Raw genomic sequence first — 23,793 nt, forward strand, 5'->3', positions numbered from 1 at the left:
CGATACATCCTGGTGCATATATGCGAATTTTCTTCCTTACCCTACCATCTTCTCAATGATCTCCCCCTCCACCCCGTTATTGTTTCGTTGTTTCTATTTCGTCCTTAATTTTGCGCCGTAAATTGGTAATTGTGCCGTAATTGGCAGTAAAGTGGTGTGGCGTAAATTGATTGTTGCTGGTAACTTTTTTCACTACTGCGTAATAAAAAACGTAGCTGTAAAAAAAAAATCGAATATTGCAATTATTAGTCCCACAGTGGACTGATCGTTAAGATCCGAGCAGATCACCGAAGTCAAACATCACTGGCTGTGGTCAGTGAGCGGGTGGGTGACCACTTGGATTAGTCCTCGTTAAACTGTTCTACCGTGAAGTGCTCGACTTCGCGTGCAGGTCGTCGGGCTACCGAAGAGCTACCATCCCCTCTGCTCTGCTGAGGATAAAAATTGCGATGGCACGTCTTCGGATCATCCCAGACCGTCGCCAATAGCCCATTGTGCAGCTCTAGTGCGACGTAAATGAACAACAGCAATTATTATAGCGGGTTTGAACTTGTCATTCTGATGTTTGTTGTGGTTGGAAGAAACAAGCGATTTCTTGAATATTTTTTTGTTACCAATCTGAGTTTTTCTTCTTCTTTTGCTAATAAAAGCGATAATGAGTGGGGAAAAAAGGTTTGTTTCGTGTTTCTGTTATTTTATTTTATGGAAAAAGGTTTGTTTTGTACTTCTGTTATTTTATTTTATGGAATACCCCAAATATACATTGTTTCACTTCTAATGTATGACGAAAATAATTTTTATTATAGGTTTATTTTATTTTATTTTTGAAGAGAAACTTAGAAAAAAGGGACATTGCATATTACTTAGACCAGTTAGAAGGCGGTTGGCTATCAGAAGATGGCTTTGATAATGAAATTTCTGATGATGAATACCACGGATGCAGATGAAATTATGGGAGTATTGCAAGAGGAGAATTATTATCAGGAATAAAAATAATTATTATCAGGAATAAAAATGATATAAAAATTATTATTATTATTATTGTACTGAGCTTAACATGTAAATTTGCATGATGATGGACTTTTCCATCATGCTGTTTTTTATTTTTTTATATTATACATTTATAGTGGGATATTTTATTTTCAATATTTTTTTTTAAATCTAGAGCATGACTCAACCTGATTTATTTCACGAAAAAACAACAAAAAAAAAAATTCATTGAAAGAAAGGTTAAATCTCATCCGCGAAAGTGACATATATTTTCTTAGTTAAGAATTTTATCATGGTGATGACATATTCCCTCAGATTGCGTGCTAAAATCTTATGAACAAAAACGACGAAGTGCAATATAAAATATCCCACTGAGGTAGTGGATAGAGTGCAAATAAAAGACGAAGAAGAAGAAAGTTTTGTGGAGTTAAGGAGGAACAAAACTACTTTAAACGGAGTTTTGCGTGAGAACAAATGCTTATTGAGTCATAAGATGATTGATATTTCTTTTTATATTACGGAATAAGTTTTATACTGATTCTTTTTTAAAAAATATTTTGCACAGAAGTATTTGTAATTCACTTAAATTTTCAATGTTATTAATAAAGACAGATAATTTAATTTGGTTCTTTTAATACGTTCCTAAAATTTATTTTTGTATGCTGAAAAAATGTCACAAAAATTTGACAGAAAATTCATCCATAAAGGTTAAAGCTTCTTTTATAACGGTTAGTAAATATATTTTTTTTTGCTTGGGAACGAGTTACCTTCAAGAATAAAAATTGTTAGGAATTAAAAGAATTATGATAAAATTATGATAATGACTATTCCATAGTCATTGTGATGGTTTATAGTCATTAGTCAATTATTAGTAATCATTCCATAGTCGTAATTAGTCATTACTCATAATTATTCATTATTCCATAGTCATTATGATAAAGACTATAATGATTAAATTATGATAAAACTATGTTATTATGACAATGACTTCTGCTCTAATGATCGGAGTTCCACATTTTAAAAAGAACACCGTACTTTCCCTTAATAAACATGCAATTTTTTGAAGACATAAAATTTTTTACTGTGAAAATGTGCCCCGAAAAGATTAGTTAAGTGAGTGATAGAAAGTTACAGTCTCTTAATATTATTTCTTATATTTTGCGTTTCTCGTTATAATTTTTAACCCCATCAGAACCGTGATACATGATCGCGCGATTTTTCCTTTCACGGCGCACGAAGTCAAGCATCAAATGAGCCGCGATGACTTAGGAGATAGAGCGTTCGCCTTCGAATGAGGTGAACCTGGGTTCGATCCCGGCGATGGTTGGTCGTTACGAATTCCGCATCCGGCTTGCACCGACCACAGTGCTGACGTGAAATATCCTCAGTGGTAGACGGATCATGGGTTAGAGTCCCCTTGCTGTCAGGCTAACCGTGGCCTTCCTCTCCATGTAACGCAAATGCGGGTTAGTTCCATGTTCCATCAAAAACGAAGGCCAATTTCTCCCAATACTTGATCCAGGAGTTCCCTTGTCTTCTGGATTGGGTTCAAAATTACAAGGCTACTGAGTTCAACATTAGTAGTCGTAAACCCAAAAATTGGGTTGGCTGTTCAACGACGGTTATTAAATAAAACAAAAGGAGCCTTTCTGGTTCTTGAGGTCCAAAATCACACGGACGTGATGTGAGTACAGTATTTTCGTTTTAGTGCGTATACCAACTCGGAGTTGAACGGCCTGTATAAGCGCCTTTTCTCTATCCGACCGTCCTGAAAGGGTTAAATTAATTGCCTCCCAAAGTACATTGGCCTCCAAACGTTAAGAAGTAACCCTTTTTTGTGTGTGTTTAATTTGAAAATGAATGAACATCGGAACAAGAAATTTAGAGGAAATATGCTCTTAATTTTTCTCTGAATGCAGTTTTGAAATTTTCACGAATTCCAATCCAAATATTTTTTGAAGACATTATTGGATTGCACATTATTGAATTCTAGGAAGAAATGTGCTCATTTTTCCTGCAACTGCATCGACTGCATAAATGCATCGACTCTTCGTGAACAGCAGAATGGGACACAAAAGTGGAAAGAAATAAGGAGAAACCTTTGCATGGAAGATGTATGCCTTATAACTAATTTATTTGTGGTTACTACTTTGCTTGATGAGCAACTTCTATCAGAAAACAACTAATTCTTTTTTCTTTCCTTCCAGATATATCATATGCTGAAGTAACCTGTTTAAATGTTTTTGTTTTTTATAAAATTATAGTAAGTTAAAAAGATTATTTCAAATAAGTGGTTAGTTTCTTATGGTGATTATGCTTGTGACATTATTTATTTATAGACTTCCTACAAAGCGAGTGATCAATTATTCATTTTACAAGAAACAAGTTATTTACTAAACTGCTTTTTTTTTTTTCTCTCTCTCTCTCTCTTTCGATCTATCTTTCCAATAAAACCGTTAAATTCGATTAATTGAGCCTTCACTTTATGTTTCTTACATATTGTATTTAACGATAAATTGAAGTGCTCCCCACCAAAAAAAAAGAAGTAATAAGAAAAGTAACCAAAGCATCATGACGTAAGATGAGCGTTTCCATGGTTACAGTTCCGGCGTCTATTGAAGACAAAATTCGAGAGATCAAAGCTAGATGAGTATTTGAAGGCAGAAAATTTACCTTAAGCACACATGTTGCTGTCTTTAATTTCTCAGCGTTATATTAAATAGAGAAGGTTACTCATCAAGTTGGTACGAAATTTTTTAGTTTGCTTCAATTAGAAGTTTCTTTTTTATTTGGGTTTTATAAAATGCCATAAAAATTAATGTCTATATTAATAATATAAATATTTTCGTATTAATAGATAGTTAAAAGTTCTTAATGGCTTTTATTAAACAAAAACTAGTTTTTTTTAAACATTTCTTTGTAATTTATAACAGGTGATATCAATTAGAAAATTTTAAAAAAAAAGTATGTTTTTATTTATTGAAGTGCATAATAGAAAATAAATAATTTTTTCTTAGAAACATTTTGAAAAATTCTGACTATTATTAGTTTTATTGCATTGTTCAAAATTGTAATCTCTATACTGGTAGCAGAATTTATGGAATAAATCTACATCACTATCTTCTTAAATCCAAATTCATCTGCCATCTCAAAGCAGTAAGACAAGGGAAACTATTGTAAAAACTCAACTTAATCTAACAGATATGTTGCAAAATTTACAAAGGTACTTAAAAATTATATATTTACCAAAACTTAATTTGAATGAGCTATGAAAAAAAAAATCCTTGTGCAGAGTCTGCAAGTCTGTAATCAACTAACAAAAAAAGTTTTTGTTTTTGTTTTGTTTTTCGCTGTGTTCTCACAACTCAGCTTTATAATTTTGATTCGAAGCAAGTTTAGAGTGTTTCAAAAAGAAGTATCAACAATTTTTTTCTATTTTTTTAAAAAGAAAATCAGAGATGAAAAATAATCTGCAGATATTGTGATAATCTGCAGCGCATGTTTGCTGGTTTCTACTACTGGGCATAACTCACCTATGCGTTTTTCTTAATTTATGCTGCCTTATTATTGCCAACATTAACATCATCATTATTTTTGTTTAAGTGTTTGATAAATAATAAAATAAGGTCATTAAATTTGTAAAAATTGGAATATAGAAGAAAATGCCTGTGCATCACATTAGAGATTTCAAATAATGTAGAACAAGAAATAAAAGTAGTTTCTAAAAAAATCCTTAGCAATCATTAAAAAAATCAATGTTTTAAATTACAGGATTTTTATACGATCACTCACAAGTATTTCACCAATCGGGTTCAGAGATTTAAAATGAGCATACGTTTTACTTTTTTTTTAAATTTTTAAAATGCAAAATATTATAAATTCTCCTAAGGCTTGTCCGTTTAACTTTTAGAATATCGATTAGTATTAAAATTATTCGGAAAAAAAATCTTAAGCATTAATGTCCATTTGTTCATTCCCGTAAGATGGATTAAAAAAATATTCTTCTTGAAAATAATCTATTATTGCAGTACGTTTTGAGAATGTGTATGATAAGAAAAAATTTACTTATAGGCAAAAACGATCAAAAGAATTGTTTTGTGACTCACAGTGGAATTTTTAATGTCTAAATCCAAGTCTTCTCAACGTCGTTTGCCACCCCTCATCTCAGTAAGTCCTGTAAGACTCGCCAGTTCAAATCACAATGAAGTTCATTCAAGTCCACATTCTTCATCCAGCAAATATCATTCGAAATGTCATGAAAGACACAGACCACATTCTCCAGGACCCGGTGAATATCTAGAGATAGTTGCTCGCAAAATTCCTAGCAGAAATGCAGCAAGGGATTCTCGAAACAGCAACAAGAGAAGAGGTAATTAATAATAAGTCATTTAATAATAAGAATAAGTCCTTTTCTTTTCCCATTTCCTTAAAAAAACAACTGCACAACACATTTACAGTTGATGTAAGTTTTATGCTTATTATTGTTATAGGCAGGCCACCATCGCAAAACTGGTCTCAAAAAATTGCTGAATACTTGAAAAAGCACGAGAGCTTCCTGGAACATTACGTATTAGAAAACATTGCATTAGAATCATTGGAGCGATGGGTGATTAGAAAAACATTTCGTGAAAAGAAACTTGCACCGGATTCAAATGGTAAGTAGGAAATTTCAAACTAATTGTAAATGCTTTTTTTTTCTGATAAATCCTAATTTTTACGAAATAGTAGGCTCATTTAGTAATAAATAGCTACCACGTTGTATGAAGGGCTGCAATAATTGCATTCGAAAATAAACCAAACATTTTAATTTCTAATAACATAGAAATATCTTAATGCTAGGATTGCACACAATTACGCTTCTAGCAGACTATTTCATTGAGTGGTAGACAAATAAAAGCTAAAGCTGTCAGAATTTTCAGAAATTTTGCCAACATTTTAGTAGCCTCATCACGAGAGAGAACTGGAACAAAGTGGCGTTTCATATAAACTTTTGAATCTTTCGTTGTGGAGAATAGAATAACCTTAAATCAAGTTTAGAAAATAAAGAATATCACATTAAAACATAAAATTAGCAATCACTAGAGGATAATTTCCTAAAAAATGGGCAACTCTGTTTTTTCCATATGACAAAAAATGTGTGGAAGACGTTTCTCTTTCAATTAACATGTTTGATTTGATTTACACCGGTGTTCAAACTTTTAATGAGGTTTCGGATGTTGTCCATCATCCCTAGAGCTTCTTGTCAGATTTTGGAAATACGGTATTATCCCACTATCTTCATAACAGACAGAGATTATTGTTGTAAAATTTACAAATATAAGAGTTTTGTACATGAGAATTTTATGATGTTTAAATCGAAGCTGCATTTTATTCAATGATATTAAAGGAATTGAATAACTATCTCAATACTATTGAGCCTGCAATCGAGTAAAAGAAAAAAAAATTCTTTGTGTTCTTTACGGTGTTAATCTCAATAGAGATATTGAAGCTGACGTTACTTCACTTACCTAACCAATGGAAATCCATCAATGATGTGTTACATATAGCAACTAATGGGAATGAGTTTCTATCAAGATGTGAGTATGAATCGTACCTTGGAATCGTACAATAGGAAGGATGTAAACGACAATTGATTGATTTATTCCATTCAGTGATATAGTTCAGCCTCTGACTTATCATTCTATTCAGCTATTTAATTTTTATTAGTAACAAGTTTACAGATGTTTCAAAAAAGGAGTCTAAGCAATTTTCCCCGTATTTGTTTGTTTGACTTTTCAAAAATTAAAAGAAAACTACGATGAAAAATAATCTGCAGATGCTGTAATAATCTGCCTCACCGCACTGCTGCCGGACTGGAGGGTTTCTGCTACTGGTGGTATGACTGTAAGTTGATATAATGTAAATAAACTAAACATGCAAAATTTAATTAAACATGCCACTCAGTGATATAGTTCGGCCTCTGACTTTGACATCGTTATTCAGCTATTTAATTTTTATTGGTAACAGCGCATTAGAATTGTATTATCATGTTGAGCAAAAAATAATCGACTCGATTTTTTTTTATAGGAAACCATGAAAAAATTGCTGATCTCTGTAAATGGAAAGTAAGCAAATATTTTTATTTTCTCTTTTCTTTTCAAAATATTAAATTTTCATTGGCGAAGAAAGTAAAGCAGCAATCAAACTTCTTTTCAGTCATTTCACTGATGTACTATTTTTATTTTGAACAATTAATATTTTATAAAGAGCTTTTCTTTGACGTTTAAGTCACTGCCATTCTGTACAAAACTAAAAGAACTTTTCATCGTTTCATGGTTTAGCACTTCCTACTCGTAAGAAGAAAGTATATTTTGTAAGTAAAAGTTGAAGTTTGCTATTCCGCTTTAGATTAGTAGAACTGCTTTATTACCTATTTTAGAAGTAGTATGTAAAATTTATTAATTATCTATAATTGCTTTAATTATTAGAGTTTATACTAGTGCCCAGTGGTTAGAGAATCCGACCCCCCGTCCGGAGGGACTGGGATTCAGTCCTCAACTCATGTACGGATCGTGAATTTGTGGGGCCCTGGGCTGAAACTACTTTTGGGCCCTAATAGCTATTTTGTCAAAAAACTGTTTTCTATAGTGACGTAGATAAGTATATAGAAAAAAATAGGACAATAAAATAATTTTATTTATTTTTATTTGTCTATACAAACAGCAACTGTACAACATTATTGCAAAAGAAATTGACAGGTTATGTGTAGTTATGTTATATAAGTTATAAAGCAACCTTTCTGCATTTTTGTGCTGCAAATTTCTTTATTTGCTCATCTCATTGTAAGTCTTTCGCTAAATCACAATTTATGGAAAGAACTGATAAATGATTTAGTCGATGGTTCGACATTGTTGTACTATATTTGTTTTCTATATATTACATCCTGGAGAAAGAGCGCTCAGCTTCACAGCTATTGGAATTTCTTGCCATACATCTCATACACTTGACTCCTTTTGTTTAAATCCATAATCAGCATATCCAACGCAACGTTTAGCGTGTCTCTTTTAAATTCTTCTGCGCCGTATACTGAGAATTTATCTGTAGACTTATCTGAAAATTTTGGACTAATGCGTCTCTTGTTTATGTTATTGTAGTCTATTCCCACACTAGTACTTAATTTTTTAGCTTTCTCTTCGTAGTCCTTTAGCTTTCCTGATCTGATTGGTGCCTTATGTTGTTCACGAAGTCTTTTAATGATACAATTAACTTGTTGCCTTCACGTGTCAACCACACTAACATTGATTTCTTATGCTCATTAGAATTTTCATGATTTTCTAAACAAGCTCCTATGTGCTTCCAATCAGAAAATCCGGTTGTGTATTGAGAAGGGATTTTAGAAAAAGTTTGCAAATAAACAGTACCAACCCTGGTTGTATAACATAACCAAAATCTTTCCAGTGATTGACCATTTTTCATTTTCTTGATGAAATATCTATTTGAAAATGTTCTGTTTTGTTCTTTGTATTTCTTGATTGAAGCTGAATATATATTTTTCGAATCTTTATTTTAAAAGTCAGTCATTTCATGTGAGAGTATGTCATTAATAAAATCATTATTTAGCAATTCTGGCCACAAGCCCACGTCAACATATTTCTCAAACTCAAAATTCTCTAAATTTCTTTCCGCCTCGGTATTATCGTCCTCTTGCTGAACCCCAATACAGTTTTCAGTGGGATCAGAGGGTTTTTGGTAGTCAAGACAGTTATTAGTAAACTAAACAAGTTTGTCATTGACGACGAGAACAGAAGTGCGAGAAAAAAATTTACGTCGGGCGTTAAGCGGCGCTGCGGAAGTCCCCCGTAATAGACGCGAAAAAATACACTGACCAAAAACAAGCGACGGGTAATTCCCCGTTCCGTTCGATAGACGCGCACATGCATGGGTTGATTGATCTCAGGGTTGCCAACCTTATAATATTATTTTTTTTTTTGATATTAGATAATTTTTTTAATTCAAAATATCACCTATTGATTTCAGTGGGGACTGGGGCCCTTTGTTTCCACGGGGCCCTGGCCTGCAGCCTAAAAAGCCCTTATGTAGATCCGCCCCTGCCTCAACTTCGCCAAGATCCACAGATTATATGCGATATACGTGTTCGTAAAATCTGTAGAATCGAAAGCCGTGTGGTCGGTCGATGAGCAGTACCATGGGCTTAACGGTATGGAGAAAATTTTCCTGCTGCCATCTATCCGTGGGTTTCTGAGCTAAGACGTACTTTCACCCATGCGGAGCTCCCTTATTGTCAAACGAAAGACGCTCTTTCCTGCCTTATTTCGCAAGTGGCTAATGCCTGGCGAGCTTGGCTTGTCCAAGTGCCATTGGAAACAACAACAATAGCATATTAGAGCTAATTTTAAATGTTTTTAAGAAAGCGTTTGATTTAATTTAATGGGAACGTAAAGATTTTCATGAAAAATACGAAATGAGCTCTAAATAATATATCTATATAGAAGCATAGTAAAAGCCTATACATGTCTTTTTTCTGTGTATTTTTTATCTAGTTTTTTGTCATGGCGGATAAGAAAGATATGCTCCAAGAGCTAACGTCCACCATAACTACATATCCAAATAAACGGGATGTGCTATCAGGAATCGCAAGGACTGTTGCTTCTGCAGCCAACGCTAGTGGTTTATGGTTATACCTTTACAACTGTGATTCCCTGGTGAGTAACTTTTATGCACTACTTAGCAGCACTACTTTTTAACAGCCATTGGTAATTTTGTATATTTAATTAGAAAATTAATAGTCGCGAAATAACAAGGGGAATTTAATTTGTTTTTTAAATTTAACTGAACTTCAGAATCTTTACAACATTTACAACAAGCATTACTATTAGAAACAAAAGAAATTCACCTAAATTGCTTAAACTTACATAAAATAATTTCAAACTGCTCAAAATCAGAATATTATATTAAGAAATAAATACTTTATAATTATCTTAAATGAGAGAAAAGTGCTTTTAAATTTAGTTAAAAACTTGAATATATTTTTGAATATAAGAACGTTAAATTATCAAAAAAATAGTGAAGTGTACGAATTATTGAAATAGAAAGCCAAGTTCAAGATATCAAGTTCAAGAAAACAGTTCAAGAAAAGAGTTCAATAAAACATATGTTAAAGATAAGTAAAAAGTTCATAATCATAACTAGCTCTAAAAATTGTAAATATTACTGACAATGATTACGTAACATTTTGAATGCGCCTAATATTTACGTAAAACTCTCGTAAATAGATTACGAAAATCTCGTAAAAGATGTCTTTAAAAAAATTACATTTAAAAAAAAATCCTATATAACATAATATAGATTGAGTATATGAAATATTTCTGTCTCATAAAAACAACGCACTTTGTTATTTTATCTACTCATTAAAAAAATACAATTTACACTTAAAATACATGTCCACGTCAATAATTATATTATGTATATTACGAAGAGTGGCACAATATTTGGTTTCGATTATGGGTTTCGGTCGATTAAACTTTGTGAACCATTTATCTCGATTTACTTCATTTAAAGTCAATGTATGCAACTAGTTATTGTGGAGGAACTAAAGAAAGTATAACAAAATAACTTTGCGTGAGAAGAGGAAATAAATCTTTTCTAAATCATTGATTGAGAAGAATTTTAATCTTAGGTCTACCATTTAAATAACCAAAATAATTCGAGACTGCAACTGGTGTTTTGACTCATACTTTACACTCGACGATTTGACTATTTAATACAATGAATAGCTAAACACCCGCTCTTCGTAAGGGGTAAAAAAAAAAAGCAAATAATCAATAAATCGGCGTTAATGAACACTTCGAAATCTTGCACAAAACTGAAAGATATACACTGCCACTCTTATTTAAGCTCGAACAATTCCAATTACCAGTGGCTTTATTGCCACGAGATTAATCGAAACATGTATTTTGTCGAGATTGCCACGAGATTAATGGAAACATGTATTTTGTCGAGATTGCCACGAGATTAATCGAAACATGTATTTTGTCGAGATTGCCACGAGATTAATCGAAACATGTATTTTGTCGAGATTGCCACGAGATTAATCAAAACATGTATGTTCGTCTTATCAAAATAAAAGTTAATTATTTTCAGTATCATTTAGCATAATGTTATTTTTCTAGGCCAAGTCCTGATATAGTTTGTCTAAGATAAGAACTCCCACAGACATTCGTCTGGACTGTGGCGATGACTATGGTAACGAGGTATGACTATTTCAAGTAGGAGAGCGGGGTCACTGTTTCTGAGTGGTTTCGCGTCGAGTCGGCGAGAGAAAAGGAATCTCTTTCTTCAGTCTATTGTGTTAGTCCTAGAGTGAAGCTACCTTTCCTAAAATGAGCCATTTTTGTTTCCATAGCACCAGACGGCCTCAGACTTTGTGGTGGGAGGAGTTCTTAGCTTAGACAAACTATAGTCAAATATTTCCATAACAAACAAGCTTCTCCGTTACTTATCACTTTTGGTGGGCCGTAAAATATAATTTGCACAGTGTCCATAGTAAGTATCATGGTACCAATATTAGTATATTTAGCACGTATTAAGAATACGAATTAACAATAGCAGTTGCACCAATTATTAAAATTAATTAAGCATCATTGGCGTCATTAATAATAAAGCTATTTTTTATGATTTTTCTAGATGAGTTTGTATCTTTTCTCTATTAATTAATCTTTTTAGTACAAAACTTATTTTGCCTTAATTTATAATGATGAAAGATGTTGCTATTGCTATTATATTTCTGACTTATTACGCTGTAACTTAGTTATTAAAATTTTGTTGACGTCAAAATATATTTCGTGTGAGCATCATGGGTTATGAAAACAGTTTTTTTTTATGTATATTTCATAGGAACTTTGTGAATATAAAAATGAAGAAAATAATTCGTGAGTATAACTCTTTTGATTTTGTCTTTTTTGGATTTTGGTTGGTTTTTTTCTGAAAAATATTTATTGTTATTTTAGAAATAATTTCATACCAGAAGAATCCCTAGCACTGTATGCAGCAAAGAATAAAAAAGCAATTCGTCTGAATACAGCAGAACAGGTAAGCATTTATATTTCAAAAAATCTGCCTGCTTTTCATACGAAAAAACAATCTTTTCTTTTTGTTTTCAAAACAAAACAAAAATGGGACGAATTAATCATATATTTAAAGGGTGTGGCTTGGGGTAATACTTATATACCTTATTTTTCAATGGCTTATAAACTTATATGTATTTTACTTACACTTGCATGCATCGTTCAATTAAGTACTTATACTACGCTAAAAGGACGTGGATCAAACCTTAGAGCAATTTCGATTTAGTAAAGGTGAGATTGTATCATAATTGTATCGTGATGATTAGTTATTTTAAAATTCCGAGGTAAAATTTCAGCAAACATAATTATTTTTTGCTCTGTCAATGATACTAAGCTACAACTTACTGTTAATGCATTCCTAACTGGTAGCTTGCTGTGCTCATGACAAGCAATTTCCACGGCAACTGTTCTTTTTTTCCTTTAAAAATAATGTATAATTTTATCTATAATTCTTTCTACAACGCTGTTTTCCGTATTCCGATGCATTTTATAAAATCTTAATTATTAATATAATTTAAAAAATTAAACTCGTTTAAACAACAAACTTACGACTTTGTATAGAAGTAAAAAATCGTTAATTTGCAACCATTCATGCAAAATCATAATATACGTCTTATTTTCAATGGCTTATAAATTTTTATGCATTTTATTTTTACTTGCATGCATCATTCGGAACCAAGTAAATCGTTCAAGAAGCAGTATAAGTACTTAGTTGAATGATGCGGTTCCTTGGGGTTATTCATCCACTTTTCCTTCGAGGTTAATATCTTCCTTACCTGTACTATGCATGATTCTTTATCGCCTTACGAGATCATCGCCAACAAAACCAATTATTTTCATTTTTTGAAATGCCGGATGCTATTTAGGCAAAGTATGAAATAATCGTCCTGATGAGGTTATTATGTAAATGATGTGCATGTTACTGTGAATGACCGAAATCGGTGGTTGTTGACTTTCACCGGTGAATGTTGACAATCAAATTAGTCGCTTTGGTAAATGTCCGAAATATTTATTACATCCGATTTGATATTAATTTATTCGTGTATATAATTACATTTATTCGATATTTTAATACTTACTGACTATAGATTAGAACAAACATCAGTGTTTGGGGTATCGGGCAAATATATACCGGGCAATGGCACTTGATTTTAAAAAAGCATCAGTGTAGGGTATACCGGGCAAATGTATACCGGGCAGTGGCACTTGACCTTAAAAAACATCAGTGTAGGGTATACCGGGCAAATGTATACCGGGCAATGGTACTGAACCTTAAAAAAACATCAGTGTAAGGTATACCGGGCAAATGTATACCGGGCAATGGCACTTGACCTTAAAAAAACATCAGTGTAGGATATACCGGGCAAATGTATACCGGGCAATGGCACTTAACCAGATCTAGTATGACTAGACCTTTGGTAAATGTCCGAAATATATACTAGGTCTAGTGCCACTTTTGCTATAGCTTAAATATTTAAAAAAAATTAAACAAAGCGTTTGAATCAATTTTAAACTGATAACGAAATTATTGCTTTAAAATTGAAAAAATAATAATAATAACTGCGCCAGATAAGAGTAATTGAAGTAGTTACTTTATACAGCGCATGTGAGGAAAAATTTTTTTTAAAAAATTATCCAGGTGCATTTAAAATTTGATGAATATCCCAAGACACCATTTTCACTGCACATTAGCACAATTTCGATTTAGTAAGGATAGGATTGTATCATAATTGTATCATGATAATAACTTATTTTTACAATCCTAACTAATATTTTAGCAACCATCATTATTTTTTACGCTGTTAATGAAATTAAGCTACAGGTAACTGTTATAACATTCTTAGCAATAACTTGCTTTGCTCACGATAATTAATTTCCTTGGCGACTGTTTGTTTTTCTCCATAAAAATAATGTATAATTTTATCTGTGATTCTTTAAATAATGTTGCTCTTCATATCCCGCTGCAATTTATTAACTCTTAATTATTAATTCATTTAAAAAATTAAACTCGTATTAAGTAACAGAGGAATTTTACAGAACTAATAGAAAACCTATGAGTGCTAGAGTTATAGTGATGGGTGCTAGAGACAAATGGTTTGCAAGTTTTGAATCAGCACAATTTAATTTTCTTAAAAAATGCATTGGATATTAAGATATCCGCAATTTTTTAAAAATTGTTTATCAGTGTTATTATCCATGCATTTTAGAATTCAGATTTAAGTGAAGTTACCATTAACTCTCCAGAGTCTATCAATGTACTCTGCCACCCTATTCTGCAGCCTGATGGAGAACTATCAGGTAAGTTAAGGATATGAAGTAAGATATTCTAGTCTTTTTAGCAGGGCTCGAAAGAACTCAGAAATTTTACCCGTCCCCGAGGACGGCTAGTCCAACAATGTACCCGTCTTCCTTTGAAACTAACCCGTAGCTTCTAAATAAATAATATTATTATTTTTTATTTATTACTAACATTTATATAAATTCCGCAATGAATTAGTTGTTACTAGGATTGCATTATACAGTAATAAAAGAAAGTATTTCTTTTATGAAGTAATTTAAATAACAAAGGTCAAGTTATCTGGAATGACAATTTATCCGAGGGTACTGCGTTTTTTAAATGAATCAAATATGACGTTTGCCAGTTCCACAATCAAGCCAATGATTTACAGAGGTTTCTGCACAGAAATCTGAAAGGGGTTCTCAATTTAAGTAGATGTTCATAATTGCGTTTAACGCTTCTCGTTTAAGACCAGAACGTAATGTGTTTTTTTGTAAGTTCATTGCTGAAAAGCCTCTTTCAACCACTGCAGTACTCCAAGACAGAGAAAACATCAATTCCACCATGCTCAGTATGTTGCTGTATTTCTAGATTAGAGGGTCATTGTAGAAGTGATGCGCCAAACTCTTGTAAGATAACAAAAATTTAAAATGTATCACGAACATTAACAGGAAAATGGCTGTCCGCGCGGACGTCGGAATCGAGAACTTTGTTGTCCGCGGGGAATTTTTGACCGCCGAGGACGGGCGGACGGGCAGTTTTTCGAGCCCTGCTTTTTAGATAATTTATATTCGAAAAAGTAAACATTTTTGTCTTTCTAGGGGTTATCGAGCTCCACAGAAATGCCTCAGACGAGGGCTTCCAAGATGAAGATGAAGAGGTGAAAAAAAATTCTAATTATCATAAAAAAATCCACTGTCAAAACTGAAGTATAATACCTCTCGAATAAGGTGCTGAAATACTGAAAAATTGTGTGAACGAATACTTATTTCAACTTAATACCGAATCGAGCTTTCAAATGCATTTTAAACATTTATACACTGTCGAACCTCGTTAAGACAAAAAAGCTTAAAATAAATTTTTGCTTCAGACGAGGAAAAACAGTTTCTCTGTCACATTATTTCGGAAAATGATATTAATTTCAACATAAAAATAAACTCCCCTTTTAAGACGAAGTAAATATTGCACCTCATTAAAACGAACTCCTTATTGTGATCTTAACGATTTGTTTTGTCGAGAGCCATACCCTCTAATTTATTGAATTTTTGTTTTTTTAAGTGTGTAGTTAAACGTTTTTAAGTGTTTATAGTTGAGAGTAAACTCAAACCCTTTTTACCAATAAAAACTCATTAAAGGCAATTAGAAAATATATGAGAACTAAAAAAAGCATAAATTGACGATAATTTAGGTTATTATAGGCTTTTTTTATTGTTAAAAAATGACCTTTCACCTTCGGAAATCCATTAGAAACTAATAGAAAATATTTGAAAACTAGCAAAGACATAATTGCGGATCATTAAGTTTTTTCCCCCAATCACTGTTATAAATTAATTACGTTTATTTCGTACGGAAAAATAATTAAAAATACAACCTAAGAGATACATTTTTAACTTAAGTGTTTTAAGCAGTTTGTTATTGAAATGGCGTTGGTGAAATACACGCGATTCAATGTTCATTACCAATGTTTAAACTTTGTAAATAAAATATTTTTGAATATATATTCTTACAGATTGTTAATAGCTATTTGGTATGGGGTGGCATTGCTTTACATTATGCTGAGGTAATTTTATGTTTACTTATTTGCACTAAATTTTGACTATCTCCTGTGTGGTTATTAAGTTATATTGTGTTTTTAGCTATACGTTCACATGCGAAAACAAAGAGAGTTAAATATGTTCCTGTTGACCATTGTAAAGTAAGTAGTCCTTCAATTTTTGCTGTAGCTGTTTTTCTTTGTTTCAAACACATTTAAGAACTTAGAATAAATATTTCGTTTTTTTTTCTTAGAACGATATTTCAAGATATGGTCAGCATGGATACAGTAATACTTAAAATTATGGTAAGAAATGTTTCAGATACATAATTTTTAAATGGTGATAACAAAGAATTAGTCTAACCCTCTAAAGTTCTTATTATTAAAAAAACGGTCATAAAAGTGCCTATTTTTTTATTCAAAAAATATACATAAAAAAGGCATATGTACAGTAGATGTATTCATTTTTGATTTTTGGAATTTTTTTAGGTTGAAATTTAAAACTCCATATGCACTCTATATGTCCATGTAACTCTGACTCCCTAATGCACACAATATTAAAAAATATTTTATCATAAAGCAAGAGCCACGAGTATTCACAAAGAGCATAATTAGCTGAGCTAAGATTACGATATACATGTCACAAATACATATATTTAGATAGTGCTGACATCGAGTTTAAAATAAACTATCTCCAGTTACATTAAAAATAGTCTTGTGCAGCCATCTAGTGTGTAAAATAAGAGATGAAAAAATTCCGAGAACAAGAGTTGGATATACTCAAACCTTTTTGATGCATTACTTTTGAGCGCTCCAGCCCGGAAATATTACGGGCACGAGAAATAAGACATGAAAGTTCACTCCGTGGTTTTGACAGGAGCGAGAGGAAAGGGGTAAAAGAACGTTTAGTTATAAAGTATTTTATTTGAATCTAAAATGGTAATAGTGCTAATGATGTTAAAAAGTTACGTAGTTAAAGTAAAAATGAAGACGTCGTTAAAATGTTATAAGACGAAAAAAAAAATTCCAACTTTTTTAAGCAATTCAATTTTTCAAAAAAAAAAAAACTACAATGGTTTTTCTTTTTCTTTTTTTAATAATTGCTTAATTTGCTGTTAGATTTGTGATACGAGCAAAAATTTAACTGCTGCTGAACAAAGTATTGTAATCTAACTAAATTTATTTTTGTCCTTTCGCTTTGAATTGTAACGTAAAGCTTTGATTTCAAGCCATACGATCATCTACCATATATCAGCTATCATTATTATCAGCTATCATTCATCATAATTTCAAATGTACGTTTCTCAGAAAAATCGGCACCGAAATATTGAGTCAGCTTCCCGAGACATTAAAAAAAAAAAGTTAAATTGAACCATTTTCCCGTTCAAATTGAGCCATAGTATGTGTGAAACCCAAGATGGTTTCATTTATACATAAAATAGTACAACTTAGGATTATAAGATAGTGGCATAATTGCACGATACTGTAATTCAACCAAAAATCAAAATTTCTAATAGTGTAAACTGTGAGCAATTCTGCTCAAAAAAGAAATTACGGAGTTACAGGGGACTTTTATCGTAGTACCAACTGACATAACGTTTTGAACAACATTCTATGTGCTTTGAGTTAATATCTATTCCCATGTTAATATCTTATACTTATGCTAACATCGTACTTTGGGTAAATATTTTAAATGTCTGGATAAAACGGGGGGGGGGGGTAGTATTGGCCAATTTTACTGTATCGGAGTGCTTTTATGGTTCTATGAAAGTACTATTTTGTCGTTATATTCTTATTACTATGGTTTGAATTATGAAAATCAGGACATAATAAGACATTACATGATTCATTTATACGATAAGAATAGTATGAATATAGTATGAATAAGCATATATAGAAAAAATTACAATAGTATATAATAATGAAAATTGGGAGGTTTAACAATAAAACGTATTATATCATTAATTTAGACAGTAAGAATTTTTGCCTCTATTCGTAAAAAATAATTTAAAAAAATTTCATTTATCAAAATATATATAGTTAAAAGTATCAATGTGCTATTTGATTTTATTTATGAAATGAGCTATTTGACGTTAAAATTAGCTATTTGATCATATGAAAAACTTGCGGATAACACCGTTTTCCTGCGTTTCCCATCTATTGCAATGTTTAAATAAGCTATTTATTAAAATTAAATGGGATTGTCTTTTTGCTGAAGTAATAATAAAGTAAGAAAAATATCAAAAAAAGCGTAAATAGAAAAAGTTAGCTATTGCAATATTGTAAAACGGCCTTCTGTTTTTCCCCCCTCTTACTTCTTCTACTTCTGGTGCTATTGTTTCTTCTTCTTCTGATTCTTCTACTTCCGCTACTTCTTCTTCTGCTTCGTCTTCTACTGCTTCTACTTATTTTCTGGTTCTTCTTCTCCTGCCTTTTCTTCATCCATTTCTGTTTCTTCTTCCGCTTCTTCTTCATCCATTTCTGTTTCTTCTTCCGCTTCTTCTTCATCCATTTCTGTTTCTTCTTCTTTTTCTGCTGCTTCTTCTTTATTTGTGCTTAATACATTTTTTTAATCTTTGTTATTAAAATCGTTGTTCTTAAGAACTTTTAATGATTTCAAATATCATATTTCTCTTCTAAATAAATTTTAGATGTTCGCTCGTAAACTCGTGAGTGCAGATAGAGCCTCCCTATTTTTGGTGGATGGAAAGTCTCACGAGCTGTACGCCAGAATATTCGATGTCAGTAGCTCTCAAAATGATTTTGACGAAGTTTCTACAATGCCAGACAGTGATTTAAATCCTGAAGAAATAAGGTAACAATAACTCCTCTCCTTTAAACTTGGTCCACGTTTGACCGAATTCCAATTTATAAGAAGACTAAACAAAAAATTAAAAATTGCTCAAAATTATTCGAATTATGTAAGCAATTTAAATACTTTTTTAAAAAATGTCTTAAGCCCTTGCAATGTTTCCATTTGTCTTGCATCTCGATAGCCTCGTTGTTCATCAGGTTTCCTAATTGAGGCGATTAAAGGAAGCTTATCACATATCAGATAAATAAATTAGCACGTAATTTCTTTTCATGGGATTCATTTTCATTTATTATTATTATTAAAGTAGATTGCTTTAATTTTGATAAATTTGTTCTTCATTCACTTATCAAGGTTTTTAATAATTTTCTAGCACACAACACTTTTTTAACACTCAGCAAAAACGAAAAAAATAGGGCATTTTTGATATTTTTTTTAATTGATTTTTCAGAATTAAATTTTTGAAACACTCAAAACACTAAACATTATATAATTTTATAGTTTATACTCTCATTATAAATCATATGCATTCCTCAAATGAAAAGATAAACTTTTGCCATAGTTAATTAATTCCAGGAGGTTTTGTAATTTTGGAAGCTACTAAGTTCGTGATAAATTCCAAAGCAAATAAAGTAATATACTTTATTTATGCGTGTAATGTTTTTTATTTTTTGTTTTATTTCCAATGAGCTGCACAATCGTTCTTGCCGATAAGCAGACCTAGTGCGCTCTCCAGAGGTGGTATTCACTCTTTCAGGACCACCACAATGGGTGAGATACCGTTGGTCATGTTAATTCGGACATCTATTTTTTGCCACACAAGATGGCAGTACCGAGACTCTATTTGGATGTTAAAGTGCACTAGGAATTTAATTTTGCCGGAAATGCCAAGAGCCAATAAGGCACTCCAGGGATTTTTTACAAGCCGCATAATCATACGACATGGCAGCTGAGGATTTTCTGCATCCCGAAAATCCGGTGTCTGGGCCGAGCATCGAATCCGCAGACTTGGGCTCAGAATATGCGTGTAATGTGTACTCATTTAAAATTACATTTTGTTATTCCTTCATTTCTAAAAACTAAATAATATTTAAAACTAAAAAGGACGGATTAGAATTAATTAAATTCATTGTCGCTGACGATCATGCAAAAACGCTTATTTTGACGTGTGATCGATTTCGAGAAAAGCGACTGTACAACTATTTTCTTTCTATTGCTAAGACTATCAAAACAAAAATAGAATTATAGAAAATTGAAGGGAAAAAAATCAGTTTTCGAAAAGAAATTTTTTTTTTCTCGCAGTATTTAGCTTATCATAATAAAATGCGATACATAAAAATCTCAATTTTGAACTTTCTACCGCTTATGTTGATTTTTTTTTCCACTATTGCACGACAGTATAGGACTCAGTTTTAACTTGGATTTCATGATTTCTAAATTCAGTTTAAAACATAGTATTAATTGTACAATGAATATGAAAAATTAAGTCTGTTTTAGAGGTAACTTTTTTAACGCTAATCGATTTTATGCACAACATAAATTATAATTATTTTTTTATTGAGCTTTTGTAAGCTAAGAGATTTTTTTTATTTTTTTTTGCTTATTGATAGCACTAATTAATGTTTCGTTTTAGTAACTGCTAGTTATATTTTTGCAGTCTCGTATTCAAGGTTATTAGCTATATGATAAATTTATGATAAGGCATTTTTTAAGTGAAATTTCTCACTGATGCAATTTAAGAGAGATAAAAACTGAACCCTTTAAGAAACATTTGTGATAAATTTTTTTATCAGTTTTATATTGTTTTTTGATATTTTTAAATATTGTCTTATAGATTTCCCATAGGCAAAGGAATTGCTGGTTATGTAGCGATGACGGGAGAGTCTCTGAATATTTCAGATGCATATAACGATAAGAGATTTAACCGGTTAGTAAAATTAAATATTATTCATTTTATTTTTAACCGTTCAAACTTGTGATTATTTCTTGTTATCAATTATTATAGCTATGAATGAGCATTCAGAAATAAAATATGCTTTTTGTAAATGTAAATCTAACTTTTAATAACACTTAAATAATTCCGGATCAAATTACTGCATTAAGTATCAACATCATCCATTTCCATTTTACTATAATTGTAATTGTAAATTGCTTCGGAATCCAAGTTTTTTTTTTTTTTTCGTAAGATTGAAGAAATTTTTTATTACATTAATCAAGAAGATTTCCGTTGCAAATGATTTAGTAATGATGAAAAGATGAAATTATATTACCGTCTCTATAAATTTCTTAAATAAACATTGCGAGTTATTCTCATAGAACTACAATCTACAATCACCTGACAAAATTTTAAAATTAAAGTGAGTGATCTAATTTAGAATGTTATTATGTCTAAAAAGTATCTTTGCACTTGAGAGTTAAGTTTTCTATTTGAAGTTACAGAGTTTTGAGTTTTTAGCAAACTCTTTGTGTTTTTAACATTTCCTCCTGAGAGACAAAATAGTTTTAAATAGAGATGTACCGGATTCTGAAAATTTGTCAAATTCAAGAATTTGATGCCCACCAAATACTTAGGTTTTTTTACTATTGGGTCATGTGCTTTTATAATTCAAGAAAAGCATGATTTTGTTAAACAAAAAGTATTATTGAGGTAAAATCTAAAATATTAAAAAACATTATGGAAAAGAATACAAGCACATGAAAAAGAAGGAGAAAAAAATATAAAGTTATATCGAATATGAAAAATCAGAAAATTTTTCCTTTGTCTCTTAGAAATGTGTCATAATTTTCACAAATCAAAAAATTAAGACGAACAAAACAAATTTTATCAAAATTATTTGAAGAAAAGGAACAAAAATCAAAGCAAACTAAATAATTATCTGGACCTTTGGAGAACTCCATGCTTTGGAGAACAAAAATTTACTTTTTTGTTCAATTTTTTATCTTATTTATTTATTTCTTCCTTTAATATTGTTACAGAATGATTCAGTGGCGAATGGGTGCATTGAATAAAGAAACCATATTTATTAAAATCACAAATTTAATAATAAAAACAATAAAATAATATGATACGAAAAGGGGCTCGCCAATGAGCCATTCAGTTCAATCCATTGTCTGTCACATAAATGATTACAGAATTATTGTGAGTGATTACAACTTCCTCTTCTGGTCAGGCAGAAATTCGTAACAAATATCTTAGTTCTTTATTGGAAGATGCTTATCTTTTAAACGATTTTCGATTAAATTGTATTTCCTTAAAGACGATATTCGATAAAACATTGAAACGTGCTATAAAACTTTTTTGTTTTAAACTTGCCATATTTCTTTTATTTTAATTATTATGGCAATTTTTTTTTCTTCTTCAGTTACCCCTTAAACCTTTTCAACGCAATTACTTAACAGTTAGAAATATAATTAAGATATATTAAAATATAATTAAGATCGAATACGGTAAGTTGGCATTGCTTTTGGTTCATAATTTTTTTTCTGTATTATTGACACCAAATAAGACTATTGCTGTAATGTGACTACAAATTAATGATAAAGAATATTTAAAATTTTATTTTTACAAAATTGCACTAACTAAGCCAGCTTGCCTCGTACACTACAAAAAATTGCAGATCAATAAAACCCATTTTACCGTAAAATTAGTTTTTACAGCAAAATATTGTACCGTAATTTTTACAGTGATATTTATTTAATAAAAGTGATTCAGTGATTTTATGGTAATAATTACTGTACAACTTTTACCGTAATTAGATCCAGTTTTTTTTTTTTTTTTTTTTTTTTTTACGGTATAGGTGTTGTGAGTCGGTATAATAATTTAATTCGTTGATGAAATACAAGTTTGTTACTAAAAATGAAATGTAAAAATCCTGTAATACAAAAAACTGTTTGGAGACATGCTATGCTTGGCACTTAATAGATATTAGTGGTGTTGTGATTTAAATTAATAAAAAATAATTACAGAAAGTAACACAAAATTAATTATTTTTATTTTGTGCTAATTTTAGATCAGTTGATCAGAGGACAGGATACAATACAAAGAATCTACTGTGTATGCCAATATTCACGAGAGGAAAGTAAATGAATTTCAATTATTTTCATTAAGACATCAATAATTTAAAAAAAATCTATTCGTTCACTGAGAAAAAAAAAGTATGGTCAAAACTACCAGAATATGGTAAAATTTGCCGTGTTTCTGGATTTATGGAAACGCCAAAAAGCTCGATAATTTTTATCGAACTGCTTTGGTAAGGATTTTGGTAAAATTAAATATGGTTTTATAATATGTGATAAAATTTGGCGAATGTGGTGAAATTTGGTAATTTGGTCATGATACCTTAAAGCATGGTATGAAAGCCATTTATTTGTTTAAATTTACATTCTTAGTTAGGCATTTTTTATTAAACCATAACCAAATGAAGAGAAAAACTACCAAATAAATGGTTAAAATACCATTTGTTTTGATTCTTTAAACCAAAATTATGTTTTTCACCAGAAATGCCATTGTAAACTGTACGGTACCAAAAATTTTTTTTCTCTATTTACTTTTTAAGTCTCTGTTATCGTGAAAATAAGTCAGAATGCTTAAATTTAATTTAATTAAAAAATATTTTTACGAAATTAACTTTTTGTATTATTTTTTTAATTGAAAAAATGTTTTGGTTTCGAATTCTGACAAATATTTATTTAATGGATTATTATTATTTAGCTATTCATGCCATGTTTAATTATCAGCTAATGATCAAATGTAGAAAAATTCTGAAATTTTATACGAATTAGTATGATAAGCTTTTAGGCTTTGCACTACTTATTTTCAACTCAAAATGTTTTTAAT

General features: G+C 30.9%; 1 protein-coding gene across 5 annotated transcripts in view; it reads left to right on the forward strand.

Moving 5' to 3' along the window:
* Nucleotides 1-532: 532 nt before the first annotated feature.
* LOC122273937 (putative 3',5'-cyclic phosphodiesterase pde-5) overlaps nt 533-23,793 on the forward strand; it is a 42,137-nt gene continuing 18,876 nt past the window's right edge. For 2 of the 5 annotated variants that reach the window (XM_087150088.1, XM_087150086.1), the window contains exons 1-15: nt 3,195-3,253; nt 5,062-5,359; nt 5,481-5,645; nt 7,057-7,094; nt 9,531-9,692; nt 11,884-11,918; nt 11,997-12,078; nt 14,321-14,411; nt 15,213-15,271; nt 16,121-16,171; nt 16,248-16,306; nt 16,399-16,450; nt 18,796-18,959; nt 20,791-20,883; nt 22,967-23,035. In XM_087150088.1, coding sequence (XP_087006214.1) covers nt 5,110-5,359; nt 5,481-5,645; nt 7,057-7,094; nt 9,531-9,692; nt 11,884-11,918; nt 11,997-12,078; nt 14,321-14,411; nt 15,213-15,271; nt 16,121-16,171; nt 16,248-16,306; nt 16,399-16,450; nt 18,796-18,959; nt 20,791-20,883; nt 22,967-23,035 — 1,370 coding nt within the window. In that variant the 5' untranslated portion in view covers nt 3,195-3,253; nt 5,062-5,109. Of the gene's footprint in view, nt 673-3,194; nt 3,254-3,610; nt 3,735-5,061; nt 5,360-5,480; nt 5,646-7,056; nt 7,095-9,530; nt 9,693-11,883; nt 11,919-11,996; nt 12,079-14,320; nt 14,412-15,212; nt 15,272-16,120; nt 16,172-16,247; nt 16,307-16,398; nt 16,451-18,795; nt 18,960-20,790; nt 20,884-22,966; nt 23,036-23,793 lie in introns of those variants that run through there. The other 3 variants (XM_087150087.1, XM_087150084.1, XM_087150085.1) reach the window with 2 other exon arrangements.

The sequence above is a fragment of the Parasteatoda tepidariorum genome, chromosome 8 (genome assembly GCF_982258835.1).
Source record: "Parasteatoda tepidariorum strain Cologne lab strain chromosome 8, Ptep-v5.0, whole genome shotgun sequence".
Lineage (NCBI taxonomy): Eukaryota > Metazoa > Arthropoda > Arachnida > Araneae > Theridiidae > Parasteatoda > Parasteatoda tepidariorum.